This window comes from Colobus angolensis, unplaced genomic scaffold (assembly GCF_000951035.1).
Source record: "Colobus angolensis palliatus isolate OR3802 unplaced genomic scaffold, Cang.pa_1.0 Scaffold310, whole genome shotgun sequence".
Taxonomy (NCBI): Eukaryota; Metazoa; Chordata; class Mammalia; order Primates; family Cercopithecidae; genus Colobus; species Colobus angolensis.
The window spans coordinates 3,497,284-3,522,575 of NW_012116378.1; the positions used below are offsets into that span (position 1 = coordinate 3,497,284).

The window sequence follows — 25,292 nt, forward strand, 5'->3', positions numbered from 1 at the left end:
GTACACCCGCGGCCACGTCAACACCCCCAAAGAGTGACCACACGGTCCTGGCCACAGGAGGAACCGCAGTACCTCTCCCTCGTAAACGTTGAAAGTGGTGCAAGACTGACTGCATGGCCCCTCTTCCTGCAGGGCGGTGGCAGCACGATGAAGAGGCGCCAGCGAGCTCGGTCATGCTACATGTCACCTCGATGTTTCTGCAAGGAGGCCAGGGCTCCTGGTGGAAAACCAGAACACAGAAGGCAGGGAGCACCTCTGTCATTTGTGTTTCACCACAGAACCCGCTGTATCCGTCTGGCTAAGACTTCTGGTGCCCAGAAGGCAGGCAGAAATCTGGGGAGGGAGGATGGGCAGTAAAATGTTCAGGGGCTTCTGTGTGAGACAGCCAAGACAGAGTCTGGTTTTCTTAGACACCACCCGGTTAGACACAAGAGCAAACCAGCCCAAAGGGAACAAGCAAGGAAAGAACTCTGCTGTCTGTGAACAAACCAGAATTCATAAATCAGTGAGAGCTGTTCACTCCAAACAGCTGGGCAGCCCCAGAAAGGCCACAACTAATGTCAATGATGTCACCAACACTAAACATCTTTTTTCTTTTGAGACAGAGTCTCGCTCTGTTGCCAGGCTGGAGTGCAGTGGCACGATCTCAGCTCACTGCAACCTCCGCCTCTTGGGTTCAAGGGATTCTCCTGTCTCAGCCTCCCCGAGTAGCTGGGACTACAGGTGCCTGCCACTGCACCCGGCTAATGTTTGTATTTTTTGTAGAGACGGGGTTTCACCATGTTGGCCAGGATGGTGTCGATCTCCTGACCTCGTGATCTGCCTGCCCTGGCCTCCCAAAGTGCTGGGATTACGGGCGTGAGCCACCACGCCTGGCCTCTTCTTTTTTCTGTCTTGTTTTTTTTTTTGGAGACAGGGTCTTGCTGTGTTGCCCAGGCTGGGGAGCAGTGGTATGATCTGGGCTTACTGCAACCTCCACCTCCTGGGCTCAAGCAATCCTCTCACTTCAGCCTCCCGAGTAGCTGTGACCAAAGGTGGGCATCACCACGCCCAGCTAATTTTTTGGCTCTTCTTGTAGAGACAAGGTTTTGCTGTTACCCAGGCTGGTGTTGAGCTTCTGAACTCAAGGGATCCACCTGCCTCAGACCTCCAAAGTGGTGGGATTACAGGCGTGAGCCGCCACCCCCAGCCAGCACTAAACATCTTTAGGCTGTTTGGGAACTGCCTTCGGTGTCTGTATCACACATTTTCGAGTATCTTTTTACAGGCAGCAAAACTTCCATTGTTGAATGAGGATTAAGTTTTTGTTTGCTCAGAGGAAAAAAGTGCAAAGTATATGTTCAAGTTGGAAGATATTTGACATTTAATAGGAGGATTCAAAGTAGTGGTTACCGCCAGGGACATACCTCACCCCCACAAAGTCCTGCCCTGGTATACTCCCGACCCTTGAGGATGGGCAAAATCTGTCACTTGCTTCCAGAATATGTCAAGGAGATGGGGCACCACTCCCTAGGTTAGGTTACATTATACGGCAAGGTTGACCATACTTCTCTCCCGTGATTAGTAACACCACATTGTGTGATCTGTCCAGGCAATGGCAGGCAGCCTGCAGGCAGCTGAGGGTCTCAGTCCTGCAGCCACAGGAACTGAATTCTACCAACAACCTGTGCTTGGAAGAAAAGCCCTGAGCTTAAAGGAGAGTGCAGCCCGGCTGACACCTGGACCAAACCTTGTGGGACACTGAGCAGTGGCCCCAGCCGTGCTGTGCCTGCACCCCTGACCCGCAGCCACGGTGAGAGAATGAATGTGTGTTGTTTTCAAGCTGCTAAACGTGTGGTCGTCTGTTATCCAGCAAGAGATAATGAATGCAGCTGCCCTGGCGTCATTCCACCTCTCACTTTGCACTCTTAATAGACTTTATTTTATAGTTGCCAGAACTTTGTCATTCGAAAATTCTTATCTTCCTTGCTTAATATGGTGCCATTTCTGTACTTCTGCACATCCTGCAATGAAAATTTGACAGTCAAAATACACATCTGTCCTAGGATCTGTGCTTGAACTCTGGAGAGGTCTCTCCAAAGCCAGCATGCAGAAGAAAATTAGAGACTAAAGAAGCTAGGAAATCACAGCATGACCTAATGAAAAGTTAGATATTATTTAAGGAGACAAAATAAAACAACAACAAAAATCTATCTAAAGAATGTCGCAGCACTGGGCAGGCTTCTGGTGATGCTGAGTGCTGCAGTGACTGCGGCAACACAGTGCCAACAGCAAATGTATAGAGTTTAGGTTTCTCTCTACATCGGGCACAGCTGGAAATCTCTGGTTTTCTATCATTAACTTCTGGTGACTGAACAATGGAAGGCTGGTTGCTATGAAGGGTTACTAGGAGGAGCAAAAAGAATGGACTGAAAACACATCTTGGGCCGGGCACAGTGGTGCTCACCTATCATCCCAGTAATTTGGGAGGCCGAGGCAGGCAGATTGCCTGAGCCCAGGAGTTTGAGATCTGCCTGGGCAACATGGCAAAACTCTGACTCTACAAAAACAAAACAAAACAAAACAAACAGACGAACAAACCCAAAAAAACTAGCTGAGTGTGGTGGTGCACGCCCGTAGTCCCAGCTACTCAGGAGACTGAGGTGGGAGAGTCATCTGAGCCTGGGAAGTCGAGGCTGCAGTGAGCCGCGATCATGCCACTGCACTCCAGTCTGGGCAATGGAAGTGAGACCCTTTCTCAAAAAAAAAAAAAAAAAAAAAAAGGCTGGCAGCTACGAATCTCAATATAAATGTATTACAAAATTATTACCAAAATTCTCTAGGCTATACATACATTTGTGAAAGACTGTAGATAAGGACTTTTGAAATTAATTTTGAAGAATCTATTATAAAACTAAAGGAAATAATTATAAAGAAGTTCGGCTAAAAAGAGAAAATCACTGATCTGGAGCATGAGCTGAAGTTGAGCAATTACATTTTCACAATTACAGCTTTTTATTTTATCTTTTTCTGTAGGCCAGTGAGTGTTTGAAAAATTGAAGTTTTAAAATGTAAGAACCTCTTAAAAAGGTAGGAAGAGCAGAGCGCTATAGCTTCAGCCTCACTTAGTCCCGAGGATTTCTGGACAGGCTTAGGAACAGGGCAACAGGGCTAGCAGGAGTGGCACGAATCCGGAGCCCCGTGGAAAGGATGCGAATTACAAAGGACGAGTCAGCCTGGGAAGCAGGGCACGGTGCCACCTCCCACTGAGGGCAGCTGGAAAGGACCGATCTTGGAGAGCATCTCATCTCATCTCTGCATGTGACAGATGAGGAAACTGAGGCACAGAGAGGAACTATGTCTGGCAGGACCTGGCAAACACCCCAGCTTCCCATCTTGTTTGCCTAGCTCCTTTCCTCTTTTACTCTGGGAAAAAAGAACCAAACAAACAAACAAACAAACAAAAACAAAAAAAAGCAAGCCTGTTCCAGGCACAGCACGATGTTCTGCAGCATCCTTGGACTCCGCCTACCCCCTCGCAGTGGTGACAACCCAAAACGCCTGCACACGTTGCCAAATGTCCCACATTGCAAAACTGCAGCTGGCCGAGAACCATTGCTCTTTAGAGGAAAAATGAGCATTTTGTGTTTGAAATGAACTCCATTTATAAAGTAAGGCAACTGGTGCAGGCTCAGACACCGCTTGGTGACCTGACCATTGAAAATGTACCAGCTGGGCGTGATGGCTCATGACTGTAATCCCAGCACTCTAAGAGGCCGAGATGGGAGGATTGCTTGAGCTTGGGAGTTAAGAGGCCAGCCTTGGCAACATAGGGAGACGCCGTCTCTACAAAAAAAATAAAAAAATTAGCCAAGTCTGGTAGCACATGCCTGTGGTCTCAGCTACTCAGGAGGCTAAGGCAAGAGGTTTGCTTGAGCCCAGGAGGCTGAGGCTGCAGTGAGCCATGATCATGCCATTGCACTCCAGTGGGTGGAGTGAGATCTTGGGTGACAGAGTGAGATCTTGACTCAAAAGAAGAGAAGATATCCTGATTTGTGGAGATGAAACACCTGTATACATAGCCTGGTTAATATTCCCCACCCCAGGAGCATCTGTGATAAATACAGGTGTCTGTGCATGTGTTTGTATAGAACTATGGAGAATGAGAATATAAGATCCCGAGGAGATGGGGATTACAGGCCATTTTTAATAGTCCATTCCTCTAATTTGCTTTATGCATCTTTCTTTCTTCCAACTAGAAAACCTTCTGCTTCAGCTCTGGCTTTCTGCTTTCTGATCACAGATTCACTGTCTTTAAATGTATAGTAAGTTAGGGTCCAAGGATTGGAATGCTTTCCCCAATACACTGTTAACTTTCTAAAGGGTTTTTGATTTCTAAGCAGCAGAGAAAACAAAACAAAAACTATCTCTGGCCTGCAATCGAGCCAGGATGTAATGTTGTTTGGTAAGACTGACTGCTCCATCTCAAGAACATGTTTTAATTTTTTAAGACTGTTATAATATTTGGATCAAACTTTTCTCCCCCAACAAACATTTAGTTCGCTAGCTTTTAAATGATTATTTTTCTTTTAAAATCTAATTCCAAAAATTGTAGAATCTACATATATTTTCTTAGATTATTAGATACAAGCATGAGAATATTCTCTGAATGGATCCCTAACCCCAACAGCTGTATTTAATGTCCTTCAGCTCTGTGGGCTTCATCACACCAAAATCAAGAGAAACCGTCCATCAGCCGGGTGTCCCGGTGTTCGGCTGTGCTTCCCTCTAAGCGGCTCACTTGAAGGTGGTGCTTGTTTTCATGGATCTTTTTCAGTTTTTTGAGTCAAGTCAATACCCGGCCAGTATTCCTCTGCAAGAACCACTGTTCCAGACAAACCTCACCACACACACAAGGCTGGGAATAAAAATTCCTCCTCCTCTTTTTTCCAAGACCGGAACTAAATTTCACAGGAAGATGGTAAATTATGGATCCCCCACCCAGGGCTTTGTGGTTTAATTTCCCACAAATAAATATTATAGTGGTACTTGCAGTGTAGCAGAACTCTCAAGCGGAGAGAAGGCCACTGCAAACCTCGTTTCTGGGTTGAGTGATGGCACACTGGTGTGCCGTTCCTGTCTGGGCGACATTTCCTAAGGCCAGTCCACAAGCACCTTTCTTCATGGAAGAGGAGGGACGTTTTGGAAGGAAGACAAGTCAAATTCTGGAGACGAGACCCATGATTTTGGAAGAAGTCAGAGAAAGAGGAGAGAAGCACAGGAGCTCTGTGTGGACATGTGGGGAGGACCTGCTCTACGAAAATGTTTTTTGACTTTTAACGATGTGTCACATGCACCCCTCAGCCCAGGGCATGAGGACTGCCCTCTATACCAAGGTTCAAAGCAAAGTGCCACTGACAGCTATGTAGTCTGTGAGGAGAAGTCTGCCTTTGTCTTCTGTGCCAAGAACAATTTTTTGTGGACAAGTAACATGGAGTTTGGAACGTTCATGCTTTATTATAATTACTACTTTTTATTGCAACTATTACTTCTTATGACAGTTATGACTTTATTACAATAAAGTTAGGGTAAATCAGAGTGCGAGTCCCCATCCGTATAGTCTTACTGGCTAGAGATAAGGCAGATCATGTCCTGAGAGCCACGGAGAACAGGAAAAGATGTGGGATTCACGGAGCCTTTGGCTAAGCGCCAGAGACCCTGACTTCTAGGGGCAGCTCTACCACTTTCCAGCCCTGGGATTGGAGGGTCAGTTACATGGCTGTTTCCTCATTTCTAAACCGAGTAAAAATAGCCCCTATGTCAAGGGAGAGTGTGAGGAGTCAATGCTTTTATGCAGAGCCCAATGCACAGAAAATATCCAGTATGTGGGAGCTGGTATCTCAGCCCCTCCAGCAATTCCCCAAGAGAGACCTGAAAGGTCAGTAGGAGAGGATCAGGGAAACACACACCTGCCTTGTCCATGACCACTCAGGGCTCGACTCCTCGTCCTGGCTCATCAGCAATGTCAAGCAGGCAAGGTGGCACACACAAACCCCCCCAAAAAGAACTACCACCAGAGGCCTGTGTTTGGGCATTCTTTTCTAGTATGTACAGCTGGAGACACAAGCCGCATTCTAACACCTAACCGGTTTCCCGAACAGCATCCGCTTCCAGCCTTCGAGTTCTCAGAACTCCTGTGGATGTTTTCCAGTTTCTCCAGTTCTAAAATAAAGGAGAGCTTTGGCAGCACTCACAGCTCCTCCCTGGCCCCAAGCAGGAGGGGGAGGAGAGGGGAGTCTTAATTAGAGCAACTGTGTTTATTTTCTTGCCTGACCCAGCTTTGATTAAAGACACCTTCAATTAGGTTGATTGGAGGTGTTTGGAGTTGTGACTGCGCAAAAAGGAAAGCAGCACCTTCCACTTTGGGTTAAAGCCACAACATTCCCTCCCTGTGCTGCTTAAAGAAGGCAAAGAAGAACAAATGAGCATGGGCTGATGGCATTTCTGAAGTTTCTCTGCTAAAGATAAGTAATTCAATATAAGTGATAATTTGGAGTTTAGAGCCGTCAAGAAGCTGAAGGGGAAATTATTTATAGTATTTCTTTTTTTTTTAAGCCTTGCTTTCAAGGTGGCCAAAAGTCCTATTAATTCGCAGTTCCCTTCACAAAACAGTTCAGAATTTAGTCCCAGGAGAAATGGCTGTTTAAGAGTTTCATTTCATTGAGTATGTAGTTAGAGCACTCAATATGCCATCAGTCTCTGGGAGAACACTGGCCCCAAATAACAAAATCTTAATTGCTGTTTTAATTATCTTAAAAAGTAGAATCACATGGGGCCTGCTGGCGAGCTGGTGCTGGTAGTTAAGGACAGAAAGGGCAAGTTCGTTTCTTGCCAAGAGGCCAGCCGTGTTCTGAAACAGGGAAGGAAGCATAAGCTGATGAAGGGGGTGTGTACTGCAGGAAGGGCAATGCACGGGAGCTCCTCTGACATCATTGGAGGGGAGGCCTTATCTTTCAGTCATTTGCCCTATTATGTACACGTCTTTTAAGATCTTCTAAAGCAGCCCTTGGTTTCTGAAGGGACCTGAGAGAGTGAGTGTCATTTCTGCTATTAGTTAGGCTGTTGGCGTCTGTGCTGGAAGAATCCATTGCTTGGAAGGATGGTCTGGACAAGGCTCAGGTCTTTAGGGTTTGTCTCCATGCAGACTGGACCGAGCCAGGGTCACTGAAGAGCTGCTTGAACTGACCTCAGCCTCTAAAGGGCACTTCTTTCTCCAAGTAGCTTCACGGAAATGAGCAAAGTCTGCCCACTTGGAGGCAGCGGCTCTTTTCTCTGCTCAGATGTAAACTGAGTTTATTTTCATTTCACAATCAGTAGCTAGCTTAAGACAGAATTTTTAATGTATGTATAAAGTTTACATATAAATCCCAATACAGCTTTTCTAACATCTGCTTGGGGAGCAGCTTATTTGGGGGCTGACATAGGCTTGTTTTACCACTTTGCACGTCTTTTCATCCTATGTAATTGTAAAGAAGTCAATGTGTGGTTCTTGAAACAATCTCACTGTCCAGTGACAGCACGATGAAATAAATGGCAGTGAACACATACGGGAACTATCAGGCCACCATGAAGATTATTTTAGAAACCAACACACGGCATGTATTGTGTACTAGCTATCAGGTGTGAGTGCTACGTGCATGATACGATCGATCTCACCAGTCATAACTCCAAGAGATAAATATCACCATTACTCTTATTATTATCATTTTATAGGTTTAACAAATAAAGGCTTAGGGAAGATAACCAACTTAAATCCCAGCGAAGTCAGGACTGAAAGTTACATTGCTTGACATTAAACGCTGTGCTCTTCCAGCGCAAGTTAAAAATTTCAAAGCTAGCTTAATGGAAAGATATTTATGATACGTCCCAAACTGGGTTGCAGGGGACGATAACAAAACAGAAAAGAGGACCAACAAGGTTACAGTTTGACCTAAACCTGTAGGAAAACACATACAGAGGAAAAGTTTGGGGAGAAATGCATAAAAATATTTTATGTTGCTTTCTTTCTTTCATATACTTCTCTCCATTTACCCACTATCAGATATATAATACTTTCGGTAAGAAAATATTCCCCGCAAAGAAAAATTTCCCATTAGTTTTATGGTTATATTTATTTACTTGGAGTCAGTGGTCTGAAATGATAAATATAATCAGAGAATTATTTCTTCATTACTGGAGCTCCAATGCCGAGCAGTGACACCTCCATTTAAATATGGAATAAACTAGTGGCGTAAGATGCAGCCAGGAAAACAGCATCTCAGGCAGGGGCAATGTCCATGACAGGGGGCTGTGTGGGAAAAGCACGGCTCCCAATTGCATGTGTATCTTTCTACATATTGTGTATTTTCTACTCTGAACATGGACTATTTTCATATTTATTAAAATGTAAAGAAAACCTGGCAATGTTGGCTGGGCATGGTGGCTCACTTGAGTCCAGGAGTTCGAGACCAGCCTGGGCAACACAGTGAAACCCCATCTCTACAAAAAATACAAAAATTAGCTACGTGTGGTGGCACACCCCTGTATTCCCAGCTACTCGGGAGTTTGAGGCACGACAATCGCTTAAACCTCGGAGGCGGAGGCTGCAGTGAGCCAAGACCGCGCCACTGTACTCCAGTACAGAGCAAGACCTTGTCTCAAAACAGACAAAGACCTTGTCTCAGAGCAAGACCTTGTCTCAAAACAGACAAAAGCAACCTGGCAATGTCTTCAGAGATAATCAGTATGACAACAACTACATAGGAAATGAGGCTACAGGGTTGGGAGGGCAGAGCAGAGGAGAGGTTTTGTGTTAGAAAAGGAATGCCGCTTTTCACAGAATACAATCATCCCTGGTGGGACATGGTAGCTCACGCCTGTAATCCCAGCACTTTGGGAGGCTGAGGCGGGCAGATTACTTGAGGCCAGGAGTTTGAGACCAGACTGGCCAACATAGTGAAACCCCATGTCTACTAAAAATACAAAAAAATTAATTGGGTGTTGTGGCATGCGCCTGTAATCCCAGCTACTCAGGAGGCTGAGGCAGGAGAATCGCTTGAACCCAGAAGGCTGAGAGATCATGCCACTGCACTCCAGCCAGGATGACAGAGCGAGACTCCATCTAAAAAAAAAAAAAAAAAAAAAAATCCCCGTGATGAGGCATTCAGAAAAGGTCTTTTCTGTGCCCCGCCACCCTTCTGGGTTAATTAGTGGCTGGCTGGGGCTTTCATCCAAAGCCCACATGCACGTCAATGGCAGATGCTGTGGTGACAGGAAGGAAGCCCTCTTGAAAATGCTCCACCTAGCAAGAGCAAGCTACTACCAGGGAAATCCACATCACAGGAGCCGGACGATGCACGTAAGAAAAAGAGCACCGTCTTCCTTTCATCCCCTCCTCCTCCGGCCGCAGTTCAACACAGATGCACGTGCCCAAGATTTCAGAGCAGACTGTCTTGGAAGGCACTGATGCTACTGCTTCCACAGAGCAGGAGCTCATCCTATTTTCCTGATGACTGTGGTCTTTAACCTAGCACTTCTGATATCCAGAGCCATGATGACCTATTTTCCAGCCAGAAATTAATTTATGGATTTTAGTTATCTTTAAGATAGATTGAACACAGTTTCTACACAATGTGCAGTGGGCCTTCAAACAAATTTCGGGAATACATGCACTCTGGTCATGATAGACACTGACTTTTCACCTACATATGAAGAATTTCATTTGAGCATGATGAGTCTCTTTCTGGCAGTAGATGGAGTCAGCAGTGGGTTCACCTACACATACGCTGTGGCCTGTGAAGTTGTGAAAAATAAACTCTGAAGCTTACTCCATAGATAGAAAGGCAGGTGGTGCCCCATCCCCCAGTGTGGACTGGATCTCATATAAATCTTGGTGTTATATCAGCATTGTGTTCTATTTTAGTGACAGGGTCTCACTGTGTTGCCCAGGCTGGAGTGCAGTGGTGCAATCATAGCTCGCTGAAGCCTCAACGTCCCAGGCTCAAGCGATTCTCCTGTCTCAACCTCTTGGGCAGTTGGGACTACAGGTATGTGTTACCACCTCTGGCTAATTATTATTTTTTTCATTTTTTGTAAAGATGAGGGTGTCACTATGTTGCCCAGGATGGTCTCAAACTTCTGGCCTCAAGTGATCCTCCCGCTTTGGCCTCCTAAATTGCTAGGAGTACAAAGTGTGAGCCACCGAGCCTGGCCTGTATCAACTTTTGAGACTTATATTTAAATAAACGACAAAGACGTTTTTAAAAAAGGAAAAAACAAAAAGCATCATGAACCCCAAATAGTAGATGAGAGTCCAACCATCCTCATGTTTATGTCAGCAAACACAGGTACTAAATTTTGTAATGAAATGCCCCAATAGCCTATAATTTCACAGCCGTATGACTGACAACAAGTACAAAATAAAGTGCTGACTGAAGCAGCGGTGAGCAGGACTCCTCAGTCTCCTCACGATTGACATTTAGGGGTTGGGGAGGGTGTCCTGTAAACTGCGGGCCATTTGACAGCATCCTGGGCCTCTACCCACTAGATGCCAGTAGCACCCACTACCCCACTGGTGACAACCAGAAATGTCTCCACACATTCCCAGGTACCTTGGGGGTGGAGATTCCCCCAGGGTGAGAACCCAGGCCCGGAGCCCCCCCCTCTTATGTGGCAGAAAGGCCCTCAAATTCCTTATGTAAAAGTCCTGAGCCCCAAATACCTGCAGTGCCTTCGCTATGTGACCACAATTTAGATTCTGTCTTCAGCACGTCATGGCCCCTGGGTGGGCCTCTTGGAGCCTCACCCTCCAGGTGGCCTCCAACTCAAAAGGCCACAATTAGAAAAGGTAGAAAGAAAACAGTTGTGTTCCTCTAGCTGAGGGTCAGCAAACTGCAGCCCAGTATCAGTGTCTATAAATAAGGTTTTCTTGGCACTCAGCCATGTTCCTTCATTTCCGTAGGGCCTACACTGCTTTCACACTGCAATGGCAGAGGAGAGCAGTTGCAACACAGACCGCCTGGCCCGCAAAGCCTAAGCCCCTAACTATGAGGCCCATCACAGAACATGCTTGCTGAGCCTGCTCTCAGTCCTTCCTGCTCTGCCACAGATTTTCCCACCTCTACATCCGAGAACAACCGCCTAGTCCCTTCTCGGCTTGGAATCTTCCTGCCTGAGAACTTCAACAGTGAACGCCCCTGAATGTGAACATTCCTCATAATCATACCAACTACAAAAAACACTATCACCAAGGTCTGTGATGGACGCCTTTGAAAGGAGGACACGTGTTGAAACCACACACACCTCAAGGAAACCATTATAAGCCCTCACTTTCTGAGGTGCGGCACGCAACACAGGCAGAAATAGTATGTTACACAGGTTATTCCCAACCTTACTGATGAACTATAGCAACAGAGCACCATTTTTGAGGATAATGCCAAATGACTATCTGCATGTATAAACCGCACAAGTTATCAAAGGCTACAAAAACACTCAGTCATGTAGAAAGCCAAACACAGATACCTCATGCACAGGAGAAATTCAACGTGTGCTGGATTCAATGAAACTGAAGCTTATGTTCCCAAAGTACTGAAATAAAACCCACTCAAAACACTGATGAGATCAAGATCCCCTCCCATCTTCCCTCTGACATTTAAAATATGGTTCAATGGCATTTCGAAAAATATTGACTGGTGTAACAGTCACTTTGGAAAAATTCAGTTCCTCAAAATGTTCAACAGAGGTACCACATGACCCACTCCTAAGTAAATGCCACAGAGGAATGAAACATATGTCCACACAAAAAACTTGTGTATGTGTGTTCGTGACATCATTTTTTTTTGTGACATCATTTTTAATAACAACCAAAAGAGAACTACAACCCCAATTTCCATCAACTGATGCATGAATCAAATACGTTCTATCCATAATCTAGCCACACAATGGAATATTCCGACATAAAAAGAAATGACACATGCCACAATGCACATGAACCTTGAAAACATACCGAGTGAAAGAGCCAGTCAGAAAATTCAAATTCACTAATACATTACAAATTTTGTTTTTACAAACAAACTACTTTTCATTAAAATATTTATACATGTGTAACTTGTTAAAACAATCTACATATGTGTATGTCTGGCTTTAAACAAAAGTACCTCGAACAGTAAGCTGCTTATTTTAATTAAATTTAAGTCTATCATTTTAGTTCCAGTTGGTTCTCTTAAAATAGTAAATCAAAAAGCTTTCTCAAAATTCTATCTTTATGCTTTAAAATTGCCCAAGTTCTATAGGTTTTTGTTTTTTAAAAAAAAAAACTAAAAAGGCATTAGAGAAAGAAACAGAAAATTAAATAACAATTAAGTAAAAACGAAACTAAATTTCCATGTACCAAAAGGTCATAAGGTAACTTTTACAGAACTTTTGAGGCATGGGTCTCAGTTCTAGTTTGGGCTATGGGCTTCTCAACTCTTGACACCTGTGCACATACACTTGGTTTGCTAGTCAGGAAACCTTAGCATCTCACCAGATTTACACATAGCAATCTCCATGATTTTCTAATAAGTTTCAAAGTTAACTAGCAAATCAATCTGGAGACAGACACAAATCATATTAAGAAACTGATAAGCATAGAATTAAGATATAGGAGCCAAATGAAATCTATACTCATGCACCCAATTACAATTAACTTGTCTGCATAATTGTAATTCATAATGTTGACGAGATAGGTTGATTTTAGAAGGTGTCATCCTCACCTGGTAAGACCCAGAAAAATTTGTTATAGTTCCTTCAGGATCCAAAATTCTCAGAAGGCAGGCCAGATGCAGTGGCTCACACTTGTAATCCCAGCACTTTGGGAGGCCGAGGTGGGCGGATCACTTGAGCTCAGTTCGAGACCAGCCTGGCCAACATGGTGAAACCCTGTCTCTACTAAAACTGTTTTACAAATTAGCCGGGTGTGGTGGCAGGTGCCTGTAATCCCAGCTACTTGAGAGGCTGAGGCAGGAGAATCGCTTGAACCCGGGAGGCGGGGGTTGCAGTGAGCTGAGATCGCACCACTGCACTCCAGCCTGGGTGACAGAGCAAAGACTCTGTTCTCAAAACAAACAAACAAACAAACACACACACACAAAACAAAACAAACAAAAAACACAACCCCAAATTCCCAAATTCTCAGAAGTCAGTAAAAAGGCAAATTTCTCATTTGGAATTGACTATGCAGCTCACAATGATTTAATGATTGTCTGTCTACTACCTTCAACCTTCAGTAAGGAGAAAGACCGGGCACTTCCCCTGAAAACATCATTTAAAGCAGAAGGGGTTCTGTTTTGGGAAAATGCAGTTCTGCTCCTCAAACGGATTTCAGGTACAAGGACAAGGATCCAATGGCACGCTGGGCTGCTTACCTTATGATGACTTCATGTGTGGACCTGTTGACCAGCAGGCTTCCCAGCATCCGGTCACAGAAATGGCAAGGCGTCTGCGGAGACCAGCCTAGGGAGAAAGGGAAAGGTTTAAAACAAAAGACTTAAAAATCGTTGGGGTGTGTTTACCTCTCACCCATCCAGTTCCTTTAGGTTTTTTTTTTTCATCCTAATTCAAACTTAACACATTTTATTGGTTCTTATTTTCTGTCTTAGTCCACAGCACAGATTGTAAGGTTTTGTTTGCAAAGTGAAAAACAGGAGAAATTAAAAGTGGCCGGTCAGGCATTATTATGCATGTAGAAGTTCTGAAATAAAAGTGTCTCAAAATAGATAAAATTCATGTTAGCTCAGCTATTGCTACTGCTATTATTTAAAGATAATTTAAAGATTTAAATTAATCTTAAATTAAATTTAAAGATACATTAAGGTTCCCCTGAAATATCACTGTTTTTGGAACAGGGCCTGATGCAGCTGATACATGAACCTGTGCACACCCTCGGGAGAAGACAACACGCTTTAGCTAAACATTCCCCATCGCTTGGGCTAGCTTTCCAATAACTCTGGCAGGCACATCTGTGTGCACATACGCATTCTCATGTACTGTGCTCATAAAAACACACAAACGGGTCAGAATCCTTTCTCCTCTGGCTCCCCTAAAATCAAGAAAACCAAAGGCACCCACTAACATCTCAACTTCTCATTTACTTTTTGCAGACCTTTGTTTCACAAGGGTTCCATTTGCACTGATTTATGAGGAAGCCAGGTTTACAGCTCATAAAATGATAATCCTTTATATCAAAAATTGTTTCTATTTCTCAGTCACTATAAATACTAATCAATAAACCATTTACCTAATGATATTTACCTTATAAAATTTCTTTGGTTGTGAATGATTCCAGCCTCCTAGAGAGTATAAATTACCCTCTATCCTCTACAAATTCAAGAACTAAGTAAATTAAATGTCCACCATTTTCTCTAAATTCTTATTTAACAGTCTTAAGTGATAATAAAAAGGTACCAGGTTTAATGTAATTGAAGTCCAGAAGTGAAGCTATGAGTGAAGGTGTTTCTTATTAGGGAGTTTATATAGAAACTCAAGTGTTTTAAGGAAATTCAAGTAAATTATTCCCACTGAGTCATGTTTATAGTTATGTTGTTTAAAGGAAGGAGATTAAAAAAAATCTACAAGCAGGTTCACAGGCCCCTAAAATGCATTACAGTACATTGAAAACAAAAACCATAAGGATATTCAAGATGAAAGTAATAACCAGGGCAATTTGTAAAAAATCTACCACTGAAGTAAAATAAGGAGAGTGAAACTAAATTCATCTGTAACTCTGAATAGAAATGAAAGGGCACCAGGGAAGCAGGCACAAAGGAATCTTGATTTTGCTTATAAAATATACTTTTAATTATGGAAAAAAATTTGCAGTTGAGATGAAACAGGACAACACTCCTTATAGTGAGCTGGAAAGACCAAATTACTGTTTTCAGGATTGGGTTATAAATTACCAGGGGAAAAAATAGCCTTATGATGAAATTGCTAAATACCATAAAGTATCAAAATATGAGCAGATGTCACCACAATAAGTTCCAAATTGCTTGTAAATTAAAACATTAAAACCCACGATAATTCAATAAGTAATTAATATACAAACAGCTCTTATTACAAGCTGTTCAGAAGAAAGCTTGCAATCAAATTCCTATTCTTTGGTCCAAAACAGATGGTAACCCACAAATGAGAGTCTTGAAATTTGAGATTATCTCTTATATATGTTGTTAAATTCAATAAGTATAATTAACTTATCATCTGTGTGTGATCAACACAAAAATAGGAATTATGATTTCGGTTAATAACATTCTTCTGGTTATGAAACATGTCAAAAATAATTAGTTTATTGCTAGAAACAATAAATTTAAATGAGAAATCAGACCTTCCAACACCTGGTCATTACTGATTTTCCCATTATTAGTACACAAATAGAATCACAATAAACAAGCCTGGCAAGAAAGTTTACATATTGCCAAATATTTGTGTGAAATGCAAACGATTTTAACAAATGCCATATGCTCTTTATTTTTACAACTAAATAAATGCTGATATGTGACAAATGTAAAAGGGATTCTAATTTTCTGGTAGTCCTCTGCTCTTGGCGTGGTGTGCCATGCATGTATAGTGACAGTCCCTCCACACTGAACACGGGGAGGTTTTGAAGGGGCTCTCTAAGCTGATACAACACAGCATGTACCTGCTTCTCCATAGAAAGTAGGTTAGAATAGAGCTTCTGGTGCCACATACATTTCTTCAAAAAACTGAATTCAAACACTGTAATCAAATAAAATGCAAAATAATTTAGAAACTGCAAATTTACCAGCCTGCTCCTCCCTCAAAATTTCTCTTTTCCACTACTGAGTTCTTGCCAACTGTAGGTGAAAAGAGCTGGGGAAGGAAGGATGTGCACAACTTGTGGTCATGGGGGTTGCTGGAGAGCCTGTCTGACCTTTAGGAAGGCAGGATAGTAACACAAAAGGAACCTGGAACCCCCGATGCTCTTGGGGATTTGACACCTACCCTTCTGGGACTACCGCCTGCCTTTGTCTCAGATGGCTGTATTTTGATGTTTAGCCTATTCCCTAAGTAGAATACAGAATCCCTGGGTGATGATCTCAATTTTCCTCATGGTATCCAGTGTTTCCTTTTGTCACATCATCCATAACACACATTACACCTTTTCTACTCGAACAGGAGGAAGAGTCCTTTCTTCTTCAAGTTCATTTCTACAGTCCAGGCTTGACACATAACACATACTCGATAAAAGTTAGCTTAATGAATGAAGGATGTACCATACATAATCATTCAAAATATTACAGTTGCTGATTACACATGTTAATATAAACTTTGGAAGTCCTCTACACATTCATTTCTTCATGTCTGCCTTAATTCTATTGTGAAAAATCAGAAGAAAATGCAGCATTTTCCCATGGATATTGGAATTCAGAAAGATTCCTGTGGAGTTATTTTTACTGGCATCTTTGAGGATGTTCTTGGGGTAAGCACGAAAATTTCAAGAGACAGTTTTAAAGAAAAGGACACAGAACGGTCTGTTAATTGTTGTCCGATGTTTTAGAATTCTAGATCTCCAAGTGTAAGCACCAGTTATCACTCCATTGTGTATTTATGAGTAGGCAGTCTTTGTATATTTCCTTGAACTGGTGCCTCACCGACACTATCATTTCACTGCTCGTTGTGCCTGGAAATAGACCTAGGCATATGTGAGCCAGTGACATACAGTTCATTTTTCACCTTTTAATTCTTCACACAACTACTGTTTCACAGAGCTGAAGAGTTACAAAGGTCCAGCCAAATGTTGTCCAAACTCAATAGCACCCTCAGCTAAATTTCTTTTTTTTTTCTTTGAGATGGAGTCTCGCTCTGCGCCCAGGCTGGAGTGCAGTGGCCGGATCTCAGCTCACTGCAAGCTCCGCCTCCCGGGTTTACGCCATTCTCCTGCCTCAGCCTCCTGAGTAGCTGGGACTACAGGCGCCCGCCACCTCGCCCGGCTAGTTTTTTGTATTTTTAGTAGAGACGGGGTTTCACCGTGTTAGCCAGGATGGTCTCGAACTCCTGACCTCATGATCCACCCGTCTCGGCCTCCCAAAGTGCTGGGATTACAGGCTTGAGCCACCGCGCCCGGCCTCTCAGCTAAATTTCATCCTATATGCAAATCAGCTGGTTTGTTCCCATTCAGTTATAAATCCTGTACATCACTTTTCAATCGTGCTTTGTGAATTCCTCTGCAGATCTGTAAAACCACTGTAAGGGATTTTTAAATTGAATACAAGAAATAATAATCTAAAGCACTGAGAAACTCTTCTTTTTAATACTATGTTTTCAAATTTAGAAAGGGGCATTCCTCGAAAGCAGTCATTTTGAGAAATTATATTCTTTTCCTATCAGGAAAGAATTAGCAACTTTAAAGGCTCCCCTTTTGACACAGACTTCAGAACCCATTCGCCTAAGAAAAACCAGAACAGCACACCTCAGGCCCAACACAGACACTTCCCTGGACCATACGTGGTGGTACTTTTTTTTTTTTTTTTTTTTTGCCTTGTTTTCAGTTGGAGTAAAAATAACAACATAAAATTAACCATTTTATTGTTTTTCTTTTAAAAAATTCTTATTTAAAAAAAAAGTAGAGATGGGGGTCTTCGATATGTTGCCCAGGCTGGTCTCGAACTCCTGGCTTCAAGTGATGCTCCTGCCTCAGCCTCCCAAAGTGCTGGGATTACAGGTGTGAGCCACCAAGCCCGATCAAATTAAAGTGTACAATTTAGTGGTATATTCAGATGTTATGCAACCACCACCTATGTCAAGTTCCAAACCATTTTCAATCACCTGGAAAGGAGTTCTGGTGCCCACTAAGCAGTCATTCCCATTCCCTCCTCCCCCAGGCCTGGTGACCACAGAATGCTTTCTGGCTCTATGAATTTCCCTATTTGGGGCACTAAATGAGATCATACAATATGTGACCTCTTGCATCTGGCTTCTTTCACTGAACATGTTTTCCCGGAGCATCCATGTTGTAGCACGTTCCAGGGCTTCACTCCTTTTATGGCTGAATATTATGCTACTGCGTGGCTGGACCACATTGTGTTTTTCCAGGCAGCGGCTGACAGGCACCTGGCTTGGGTCAACCATGCAGCTATGAACATTCATGTCCCTGGGGCAACGGCTAGCAGTGGAATTGCCTGGCATCGTTCTGCATTTACCCTTCTTTACCTGAGTCTTCTCCTCCCCAGGAAGGGCGGAGAGAGGCCAAGCTGGAGAGAGTCAGGACCTGGGGAAAGGAGCAGAAGGCCTAGGGCCAGCAGGCAGGGTGGCCAACAAAGGGGATGGATTCGCAAGGAGGAGCCGGGAGCCTGCCCATGGAAGAGCCATAGCCAACAACGACCGCATGCCAGAGCCCTGCTTGGCACGCACTGTCTGTCTGACAAGCTCATGCTGTGTGCAAGGCTGCACACGCTCACTACCTGGCTGCCACTGCAGACTGAGCATTCCTCTACATAGATCAAATCCCTACCAAACATTTGCCCAATGACAACAAAGGATGCACCATTTTCCGCTTGGAGCAAAGTTTTCCCACTCAGAAGCATATGTACTACACATTTAATCCCAAATAACAGCATGGGATTGGCATCACGTTTCTCTGTTTTAATACAGTGTTCTGGAGCAGGGGTGACAGTGCCCGCTGCCGCCCCCTCCCCACACCCCCCGCCATCTCCCAGGGGATATTAGGCAATGTCTGGAGATATTTTGGGGTGTCCCAACTGGAAGTGGAGGTGCTACTGGCATCTCCTGATACAATAGAATCAAATTTGTATGATAAAATTCCTTCAGGTGCTCATGGCGAGGCCAGCACGGTACAACACTGAGGTCCCCTGCCTACAGCCATACCAACTCAGCAGCCACAGGAGGGAGGCGCCAGAACACGGCCCCTCCAGCCCCCACACCGCCTTTAGGTGGGCGGACATCTTGCCTGCAGCCTTGAAAGACCCCCACGCTGGTATCACTCAGCTAACTGAGGCCAGCACTCCCGGCTTTCAGAATCTAACACCTTGTCACAGACAGGTTGGAAACATACCTGGGCAAGGGGCCTTCTCAGCCAGCACCTCATCAAATGGGGGTAATAATTTGCAGAGTTGTTGCCAGGAAAAATGAGAACCAAGTGAACTTGGAAGCCAACTGACTGGAGTTTTAGAGTGAGTAGGGGAGTGTCTGCCAAGGCCTGCTCTTCAGAGTGCCGTTTCTCAGGCTGTTTAGTAGATGTTTAGTATGTGTCATCTGAAAAACGGCTCCACACTTCAAAACAATTGGCAACACCAGGTTAAATAACGTTATTAAAAAATAAGAGGCCAGGCGCAGTGGCTCATGCCTGTAATTGCAGCACTTTGGGAGGCTGACGTGGGAGGATCACTTGAGGCCAGGAGTTCAGGACCAGTCTGGGCAACAGAGATGGCAAGACCCCATCTCTATTAAATAATAATAATAGCTAACATGCATATTGCACCTGTTACATGCCTGGCTCTCTTCTGGGAGCTTTGAGCTTATTTAATCCATCTAATTAATAATTTTAAATATTTAATGTGCTTAGCACACTAAGTCCTTCTACAGCATATACTGTGTCAGATGGCAGTGGTGGTTTCCATGCGTACAGGAGCGTGTGAGGGAGTGCGGTTACTATCCCGTTCTCATACAGAGGGAACTGACGCACTGACATGTAGCTGCATGTCCAGGTCCCAGGGCTGGGGACTGGTGGAGCTGGGGTGTGAATGCTTGCAGCCCGGCTCCAGGGTTTGCAGTTGTCACCATGAGGTTCTGCCACCTTTTAATTTGCTGCAGAGTTTGCCAAAAGCTTTGATCAGCTATCGTGCATCGTGAGTGCAAAGATGAAAAACTTAGGATTTACCGTGAATCCCACCTCCCACAACCTCATGGTGCATCTCCACTGCCACATCTCAGGCCATACCAGCCAGTCGTGCATCTGCACAATAAATGTCCAGTCGGTCCTCATGATTTCCTCCCAGCTCTGGGCTGCACGTTATCCTGTGAACCCCTCCATCCCGCCTTACTGCTAAAGGACTTCTCCAGGTGTCTAAGTGCCCATGCAGATGAGGATACTCCATGCTCAACGTGCTAGGGCTTGCCTGACTGTCCCAGGTTTCTCTATGAAAGACATCTCCACATGCTGAAATCCTAAAGAGACATTTTTGACTGACTCTGAACACCTCAGTCACTAAACATTCTAAGACGCTGAGATTTTACTGGTAGAAGACTATGTGTTCTCCAACGTGTATTTTTTCAAGACTGCAAGCTTGAAATCTAAAGGTGACAGTACTTGACTAAAATGAATGCAAGTGTGCCAAGGTGGTAATAACTTATAAAAATACACGTTACTTTTAATATCATAACAGTGTCAAGAAGCAGGGCAGTTCTGTGTGAGCGTCATCCATTGGGAATCAAAATCGGGCCAGCATCCTCATTTCTCTTTCTAGTCACCAAATTATGAAAATGGGTATGGGGAGGTGGAAAGTCACAATGCATTCATTATTTCTTCATGTCTTACCATCTCATCTTTTTTTCTTTTTAAATTCACTTTTGGAATAGTCTTGATCTAGGTGGATTATTTTTTGCCACTGTAGTAAACCTCTGCCCTTCTTTTTTATACGTGCTCCTCAGAGGCAACTCTGAAGAGTCCCCTTCCCTTTTAAAGTTATATCTATGACATCGAAAAAATGTTTTGTATTATTTCCTTAATAATCAATGATCAATTTTGCACACGAATTCCTTAGGCCTAACCTTTAATGTTCTTTAAAAATAAGCATATATGTTATAAGCAAACTAGAAGGCTATAAATAAAAACCAAAGAATATCTTAAAAGAGTTTTTTTTAAGCCCAAGTCTGCATGATTAAATGATAAAAATTGCTTGTCCTATGTCTACAGAAGAAAACTAGAGTTTGAATGTTTTTGAAATTAACATTTCAGTACTGCCATCTGTAAATGGTAATCCTGGGTATGCCATCAATTTCCCTTTAGTATGTTCATGGATCATTACTGTACAAAATGAGAGAGATAGATTGTGGTAATAGCTTTTATAGCTGAAACAAGGAAATAGGTTACTACTGGAGCACTCCCGTAAAGCTGGCGGTTACGCTGGCAACTGTTACTGATATCTTTTCCACAAGCTAATCGTGTTCACATACCCTCTACACAATACCAGGCAAATGCCCAATTGCTTTCTGGTAACCCAACTCTAAAAGGTCCAAGGAGCCAATATGGAGTTATAAAAATATGTAAAAATAATAAACACTGGTTTTCATCAGTGTTTCCCTCACTGAGTTTAGTGTTCATTAATAAAACATTAGTACTGAGATGATAAAATATGTTACTTAAAACACATTTTGGCTGGGCGCAGTGGCTCATGCCTGTAATCCCAACACTTTGGGAGGCCAAGGTGTGCAGATTACTTGAGGCCAGGAGTTCGAGACCAGCCTGGCGAACATAGCGAAACCCCATCTCTACTAAAAATACAAAAAAATTAGCTGGGTATTGTGGCATGCACCTGCAGTCCCAGCTACTCAGGAGGCTGAGGCACGGGAATCACTTGAACTCGGGAGGCGGAGGTAATAGTAAGCTAAGATGGCAGCCACTCCACTCCAGCCTGGGTGACAGAGCCAGACTGTCTCAAAAAAACCACAAAAGCCAAAAACGCATTTTAAGGATTCCAAGATCAAATAAAGTTGTGAAACTCTCAGTTAAGAAAAGTAAAACAGATTCAAAAAGCTAAACAAGCCCCAAGCAGGATAAACCCCAACAAGAAATAGAAAACCCCAACAAGACACAATCAATTTCTTGAAAACCAGTGACAAACTCTTAAAAGCGGCCAGGAAACAAACCCAAAAGTTATATCCAGAGGAAAAATGATAGTAAAAACTGCAAACTTCTTGTCAAAAGCTATGCAAGGCAGAAGACAATGAAATCTTTAAAGAACTGAGAGGATGTATCAATGCAAAATTCTATACTCGGATGAAATATCTTTCAAAAAATGATGGCAAAATAAGGACTTTACCAAACAAAAGCAGAGAGAATTCACTGCCTGTAGACCTGCATTACAAGACAGACTGAAGGGATTCCATGAAGGGGAAGAAAAACTTCAGCTGGAAAATGCGGATTCTCACAAAGAAATGATGAGTGGCAGAAATAGTAAATATAAACATAAAAATATTTTATTCTCTTTAAAAGAATTATTTTCCATGTAATTGACTTCTTAGTACAAAATTAGTAACGATGTATTACGGTGTTTGTAACACGTATAGAAGTAAAATGTACGGCAAATGTAGCACAAAGAACTAAGAATGGAAGGACAATGAAAGCACATTGTTGTAAGGCTCTCATATGTGAAGTAAAATATCTTTCAAACATAGATTGTGATAAGGTTAAACATGAAAACTGTCAACACTAGAGCAACACCCTAAAAAATAAAGCAATGAGTTATTGCCAATAAGCTTACTGAAAAGTATAGTCACGAAAAAGCTCCAATTTATGCAAAAGCACACAGGAACAGAGGAACAAGGAAACACAGTAAGTGGTACAAAGAGAAAACAAAGAGCAAGTGGTAAATGGTATAACCACTCCAGCGAAAAGGCTGAGACAGGAACAGGAGACACTGTGGGCTACTGCTGGGTGAAGAGTGCGAGGAGGGAGAGGAACAAAGATAACTATTGGGTACTAGGCTGAATACTGGGGTGACAAAATAATCTGTACAACAAAACCCCACGACACGAGTTTACCTATATAACAAACCTGCACATGTACCCCGGAACCTAAAAGTTCAATAATAAAATAAAAATAAAAGCAAAATAAATAAGAGGCTGAGATTGTGAAACTGGACTTAAAAAGCCAGAGTCTTCTCTATGCTGTCTATAACAAACCTATTACTTTGAATACACATATATGCTGTTACTGAATATATGTATATATATTATCCATATATCTCATATATGTTATATATTGATTATACGTTGTTGATATATAGTTTTTGAAAATATGAACAGTCACCCCTCTGTATCCACAAATTCTGTACCTAAGGATTGAAAATATTTTTAAGGCCAGGTGTGGTGGCTCACGCCTCTAATCCCAGCACTGTGGGAGGCCAAGGCGGGAGGACTGCTTGAGGCCAGGAGTTCAAGACCATCCTGGGCAACATGGTAAAACTCAGTCTCTACGAAAAATACAAAAATTAGCTGGGCGTGGTGGCTCACGCCTGTAGTCCCAGCTACTTGGGAGGCTGAGGTGGGAGGATCACCTGAGCCCGGGAGAAAGAGGCTGCAGTGAGCTTAGCAAGACCCTGTGTCAAAAAAAGAAAGAAAAAATATTTTTTAAAAAAATAAAAACAATACAATAAAAACAATTTAAAAAACAATATAACAATTATTTACATAGCATTTACATTGTATTAGGTATTCCAAGTAATCTATGATTTAAAGTTTACAAGAAGATGTGCATAGTTTATATGCAAATGGGACACTATTTTATATCAGAGACTTGCGCCTCCTCGGATTTTGGTATATGCAAGGGTCCTGGAACTAATACCCACAGATACCGAGGGATGACTGTATTCTATTCAGCTTACAGTTCTCCTCCTTCACAATTCCTTACCTCCTTAGGGAATCTGTGGAAGATATTTCGGAGGCAAAGAAAATATAAAAGAAGAAACAAAACATCGAGTGATTCCTGGACACTAAGTGCAGATGCCTTTGGTAGAGAATTCATAAGTGAACTTAACACAACACGATGATGCTGGTCTGTTGGAAAGAGACTGGAGACAGCTAGACATTAGGCCCCTCCAGGAGACAGAGCATCATCAAACTGAGGTTGCCATTCAGCTGTTCACTTAAAATACCTTTATGGGACTTACGAATATCCTGAACCCTGTATTAAATTCTCCAGAAGATAACACCGGGAACTCATGGGCCCTACTCATGAGGACACGTTAGAGCCAAGGAAGTGCTTGGACGGGGGTAGTAGACATGCAGGGAAGAGCGGGACTGGCTTTCCAGAAAGCACCCCACTGAACCCCATCCTGCCCCTCCATCAGCAATCCTGAGGTGCTCCACACTCACTTCCCATGTAATCCTAGTACGGTCTGTTTCTTGAGAAACCCTCTTCAAACTCTGGCCCCAACAGCCTGTCTGGTCCAATATCCTACACACAACTGTCACGTTCTATCAAAGTTCTCCAGCGCGATTGCTGCTACCATTTTTTCAAATCAAGGAAAACGATGGTGTTTTGCTTCTTTCATGAACAAGTACATGAGCCAGGCATATTCATAAATACACTCTGGTACACATTACATGCATCTGATATGCAGAGAAACACACGGATACTCGCTAAAAGCACTGAATAAAGTTGAAATATTCACAGTGCTCTCTATCACAATTTGTCTTGTTTGGCTATGCTGCTTACTATCCTCCCCCTTTCTGAAATTGAGATTAACAGATGAGAGATATACCTAGATATGGAAACCAAAGGGGAGAAAGTTCCAGAACCATAGAGCAGTGGTAGGTACACGTTTTCTCTCAAGGGCCAAACGGCAAGGATCTTGGACTTCGTAGCCATCACAGTCACCTGTACCTGGAAGCCACTGGCAACTGTAAACAAATGGGTGTGTCTATGCCAACAGACGTGTATGTGTTCCAATAAAACTACCTACAAAAGCAGGCTGCAAGCCAGTTGGCCTATGTGCAGTAGTTTGCTGAGCCCTACCTTAGAGCAATATCATATTAGATTGATTAAGCTGTGCACTCCTAACACATTACTAAAGCAGAATAGATAACCTCCTAATATCATCGAGGTGACCCCAGACAACTAACATGCAGAAGAAGTGCCGGATTCCACAAGTAGAGCAGGTTTGTCTTGGTTACTTAGAATGGCCACACTGACAAGCCCACAGGTGCCCGAGGGCAACCTCAGCACAGGTTTTGGTCCCTGGACACTTTCACAGCTGCCACCAGGAGTCCTTGGGGCAGTCATGCAATATCACTTTCTGTTAAGCTGATGCTTTCAGAACACAAGCCCAAAACGCCTCATAAAAACATCCAAGTCTGCCAGGTGCAGTGCCTTATGCCTGTAATCCCGGCACTTTGGGAGGCCGAGATGGGAGGATCACCTGAGGTCCGGAGTTTGAGACCAGCCTGGCCAACGTGGAGAAACCCCGTCTCTACTAAAAATACAAAAATTAGCTGGGCGTGGTGGCGCATGACTGTAATCCCAGCTACTTGGGAGGCTGAGG

At 43.2% G+C, this 25,292-nt stretch overlaps 1 protein-coding gene across 3 annotated transcripts in view; it reads right to left on the reverse strand.

Moving 5' to 3' along the window:
• The window catches only part of TBL1X (transducin (beta)-like 1X-linked), a 260,115-nt gene that overhangs the window by 68,691 nt on the left and 166,132 nt on the right, over positions 1-25,292 (reverse strand). For 2 of the 3 annotated variants that reach the window (XM_011950906.1, XM_011950907.1), the window contains one exon: positions 13,422-13,509. Coding sequence is in view for 1 of the 3 variants with exons in the window: in XM_011950905.1 (XP_011806295.1) it covers positions 73-175 (103 nt within the window). In the remaining 2 variants the exon portion in view is untranslated. Of the gene's footprint in view, positions 1-72; positions 218-13,421; positions 13,510-25,292 lie in introns of all 3 variants that reach the window. The other variant, XM_011950905.1, reaches the window with a different exon arrangement.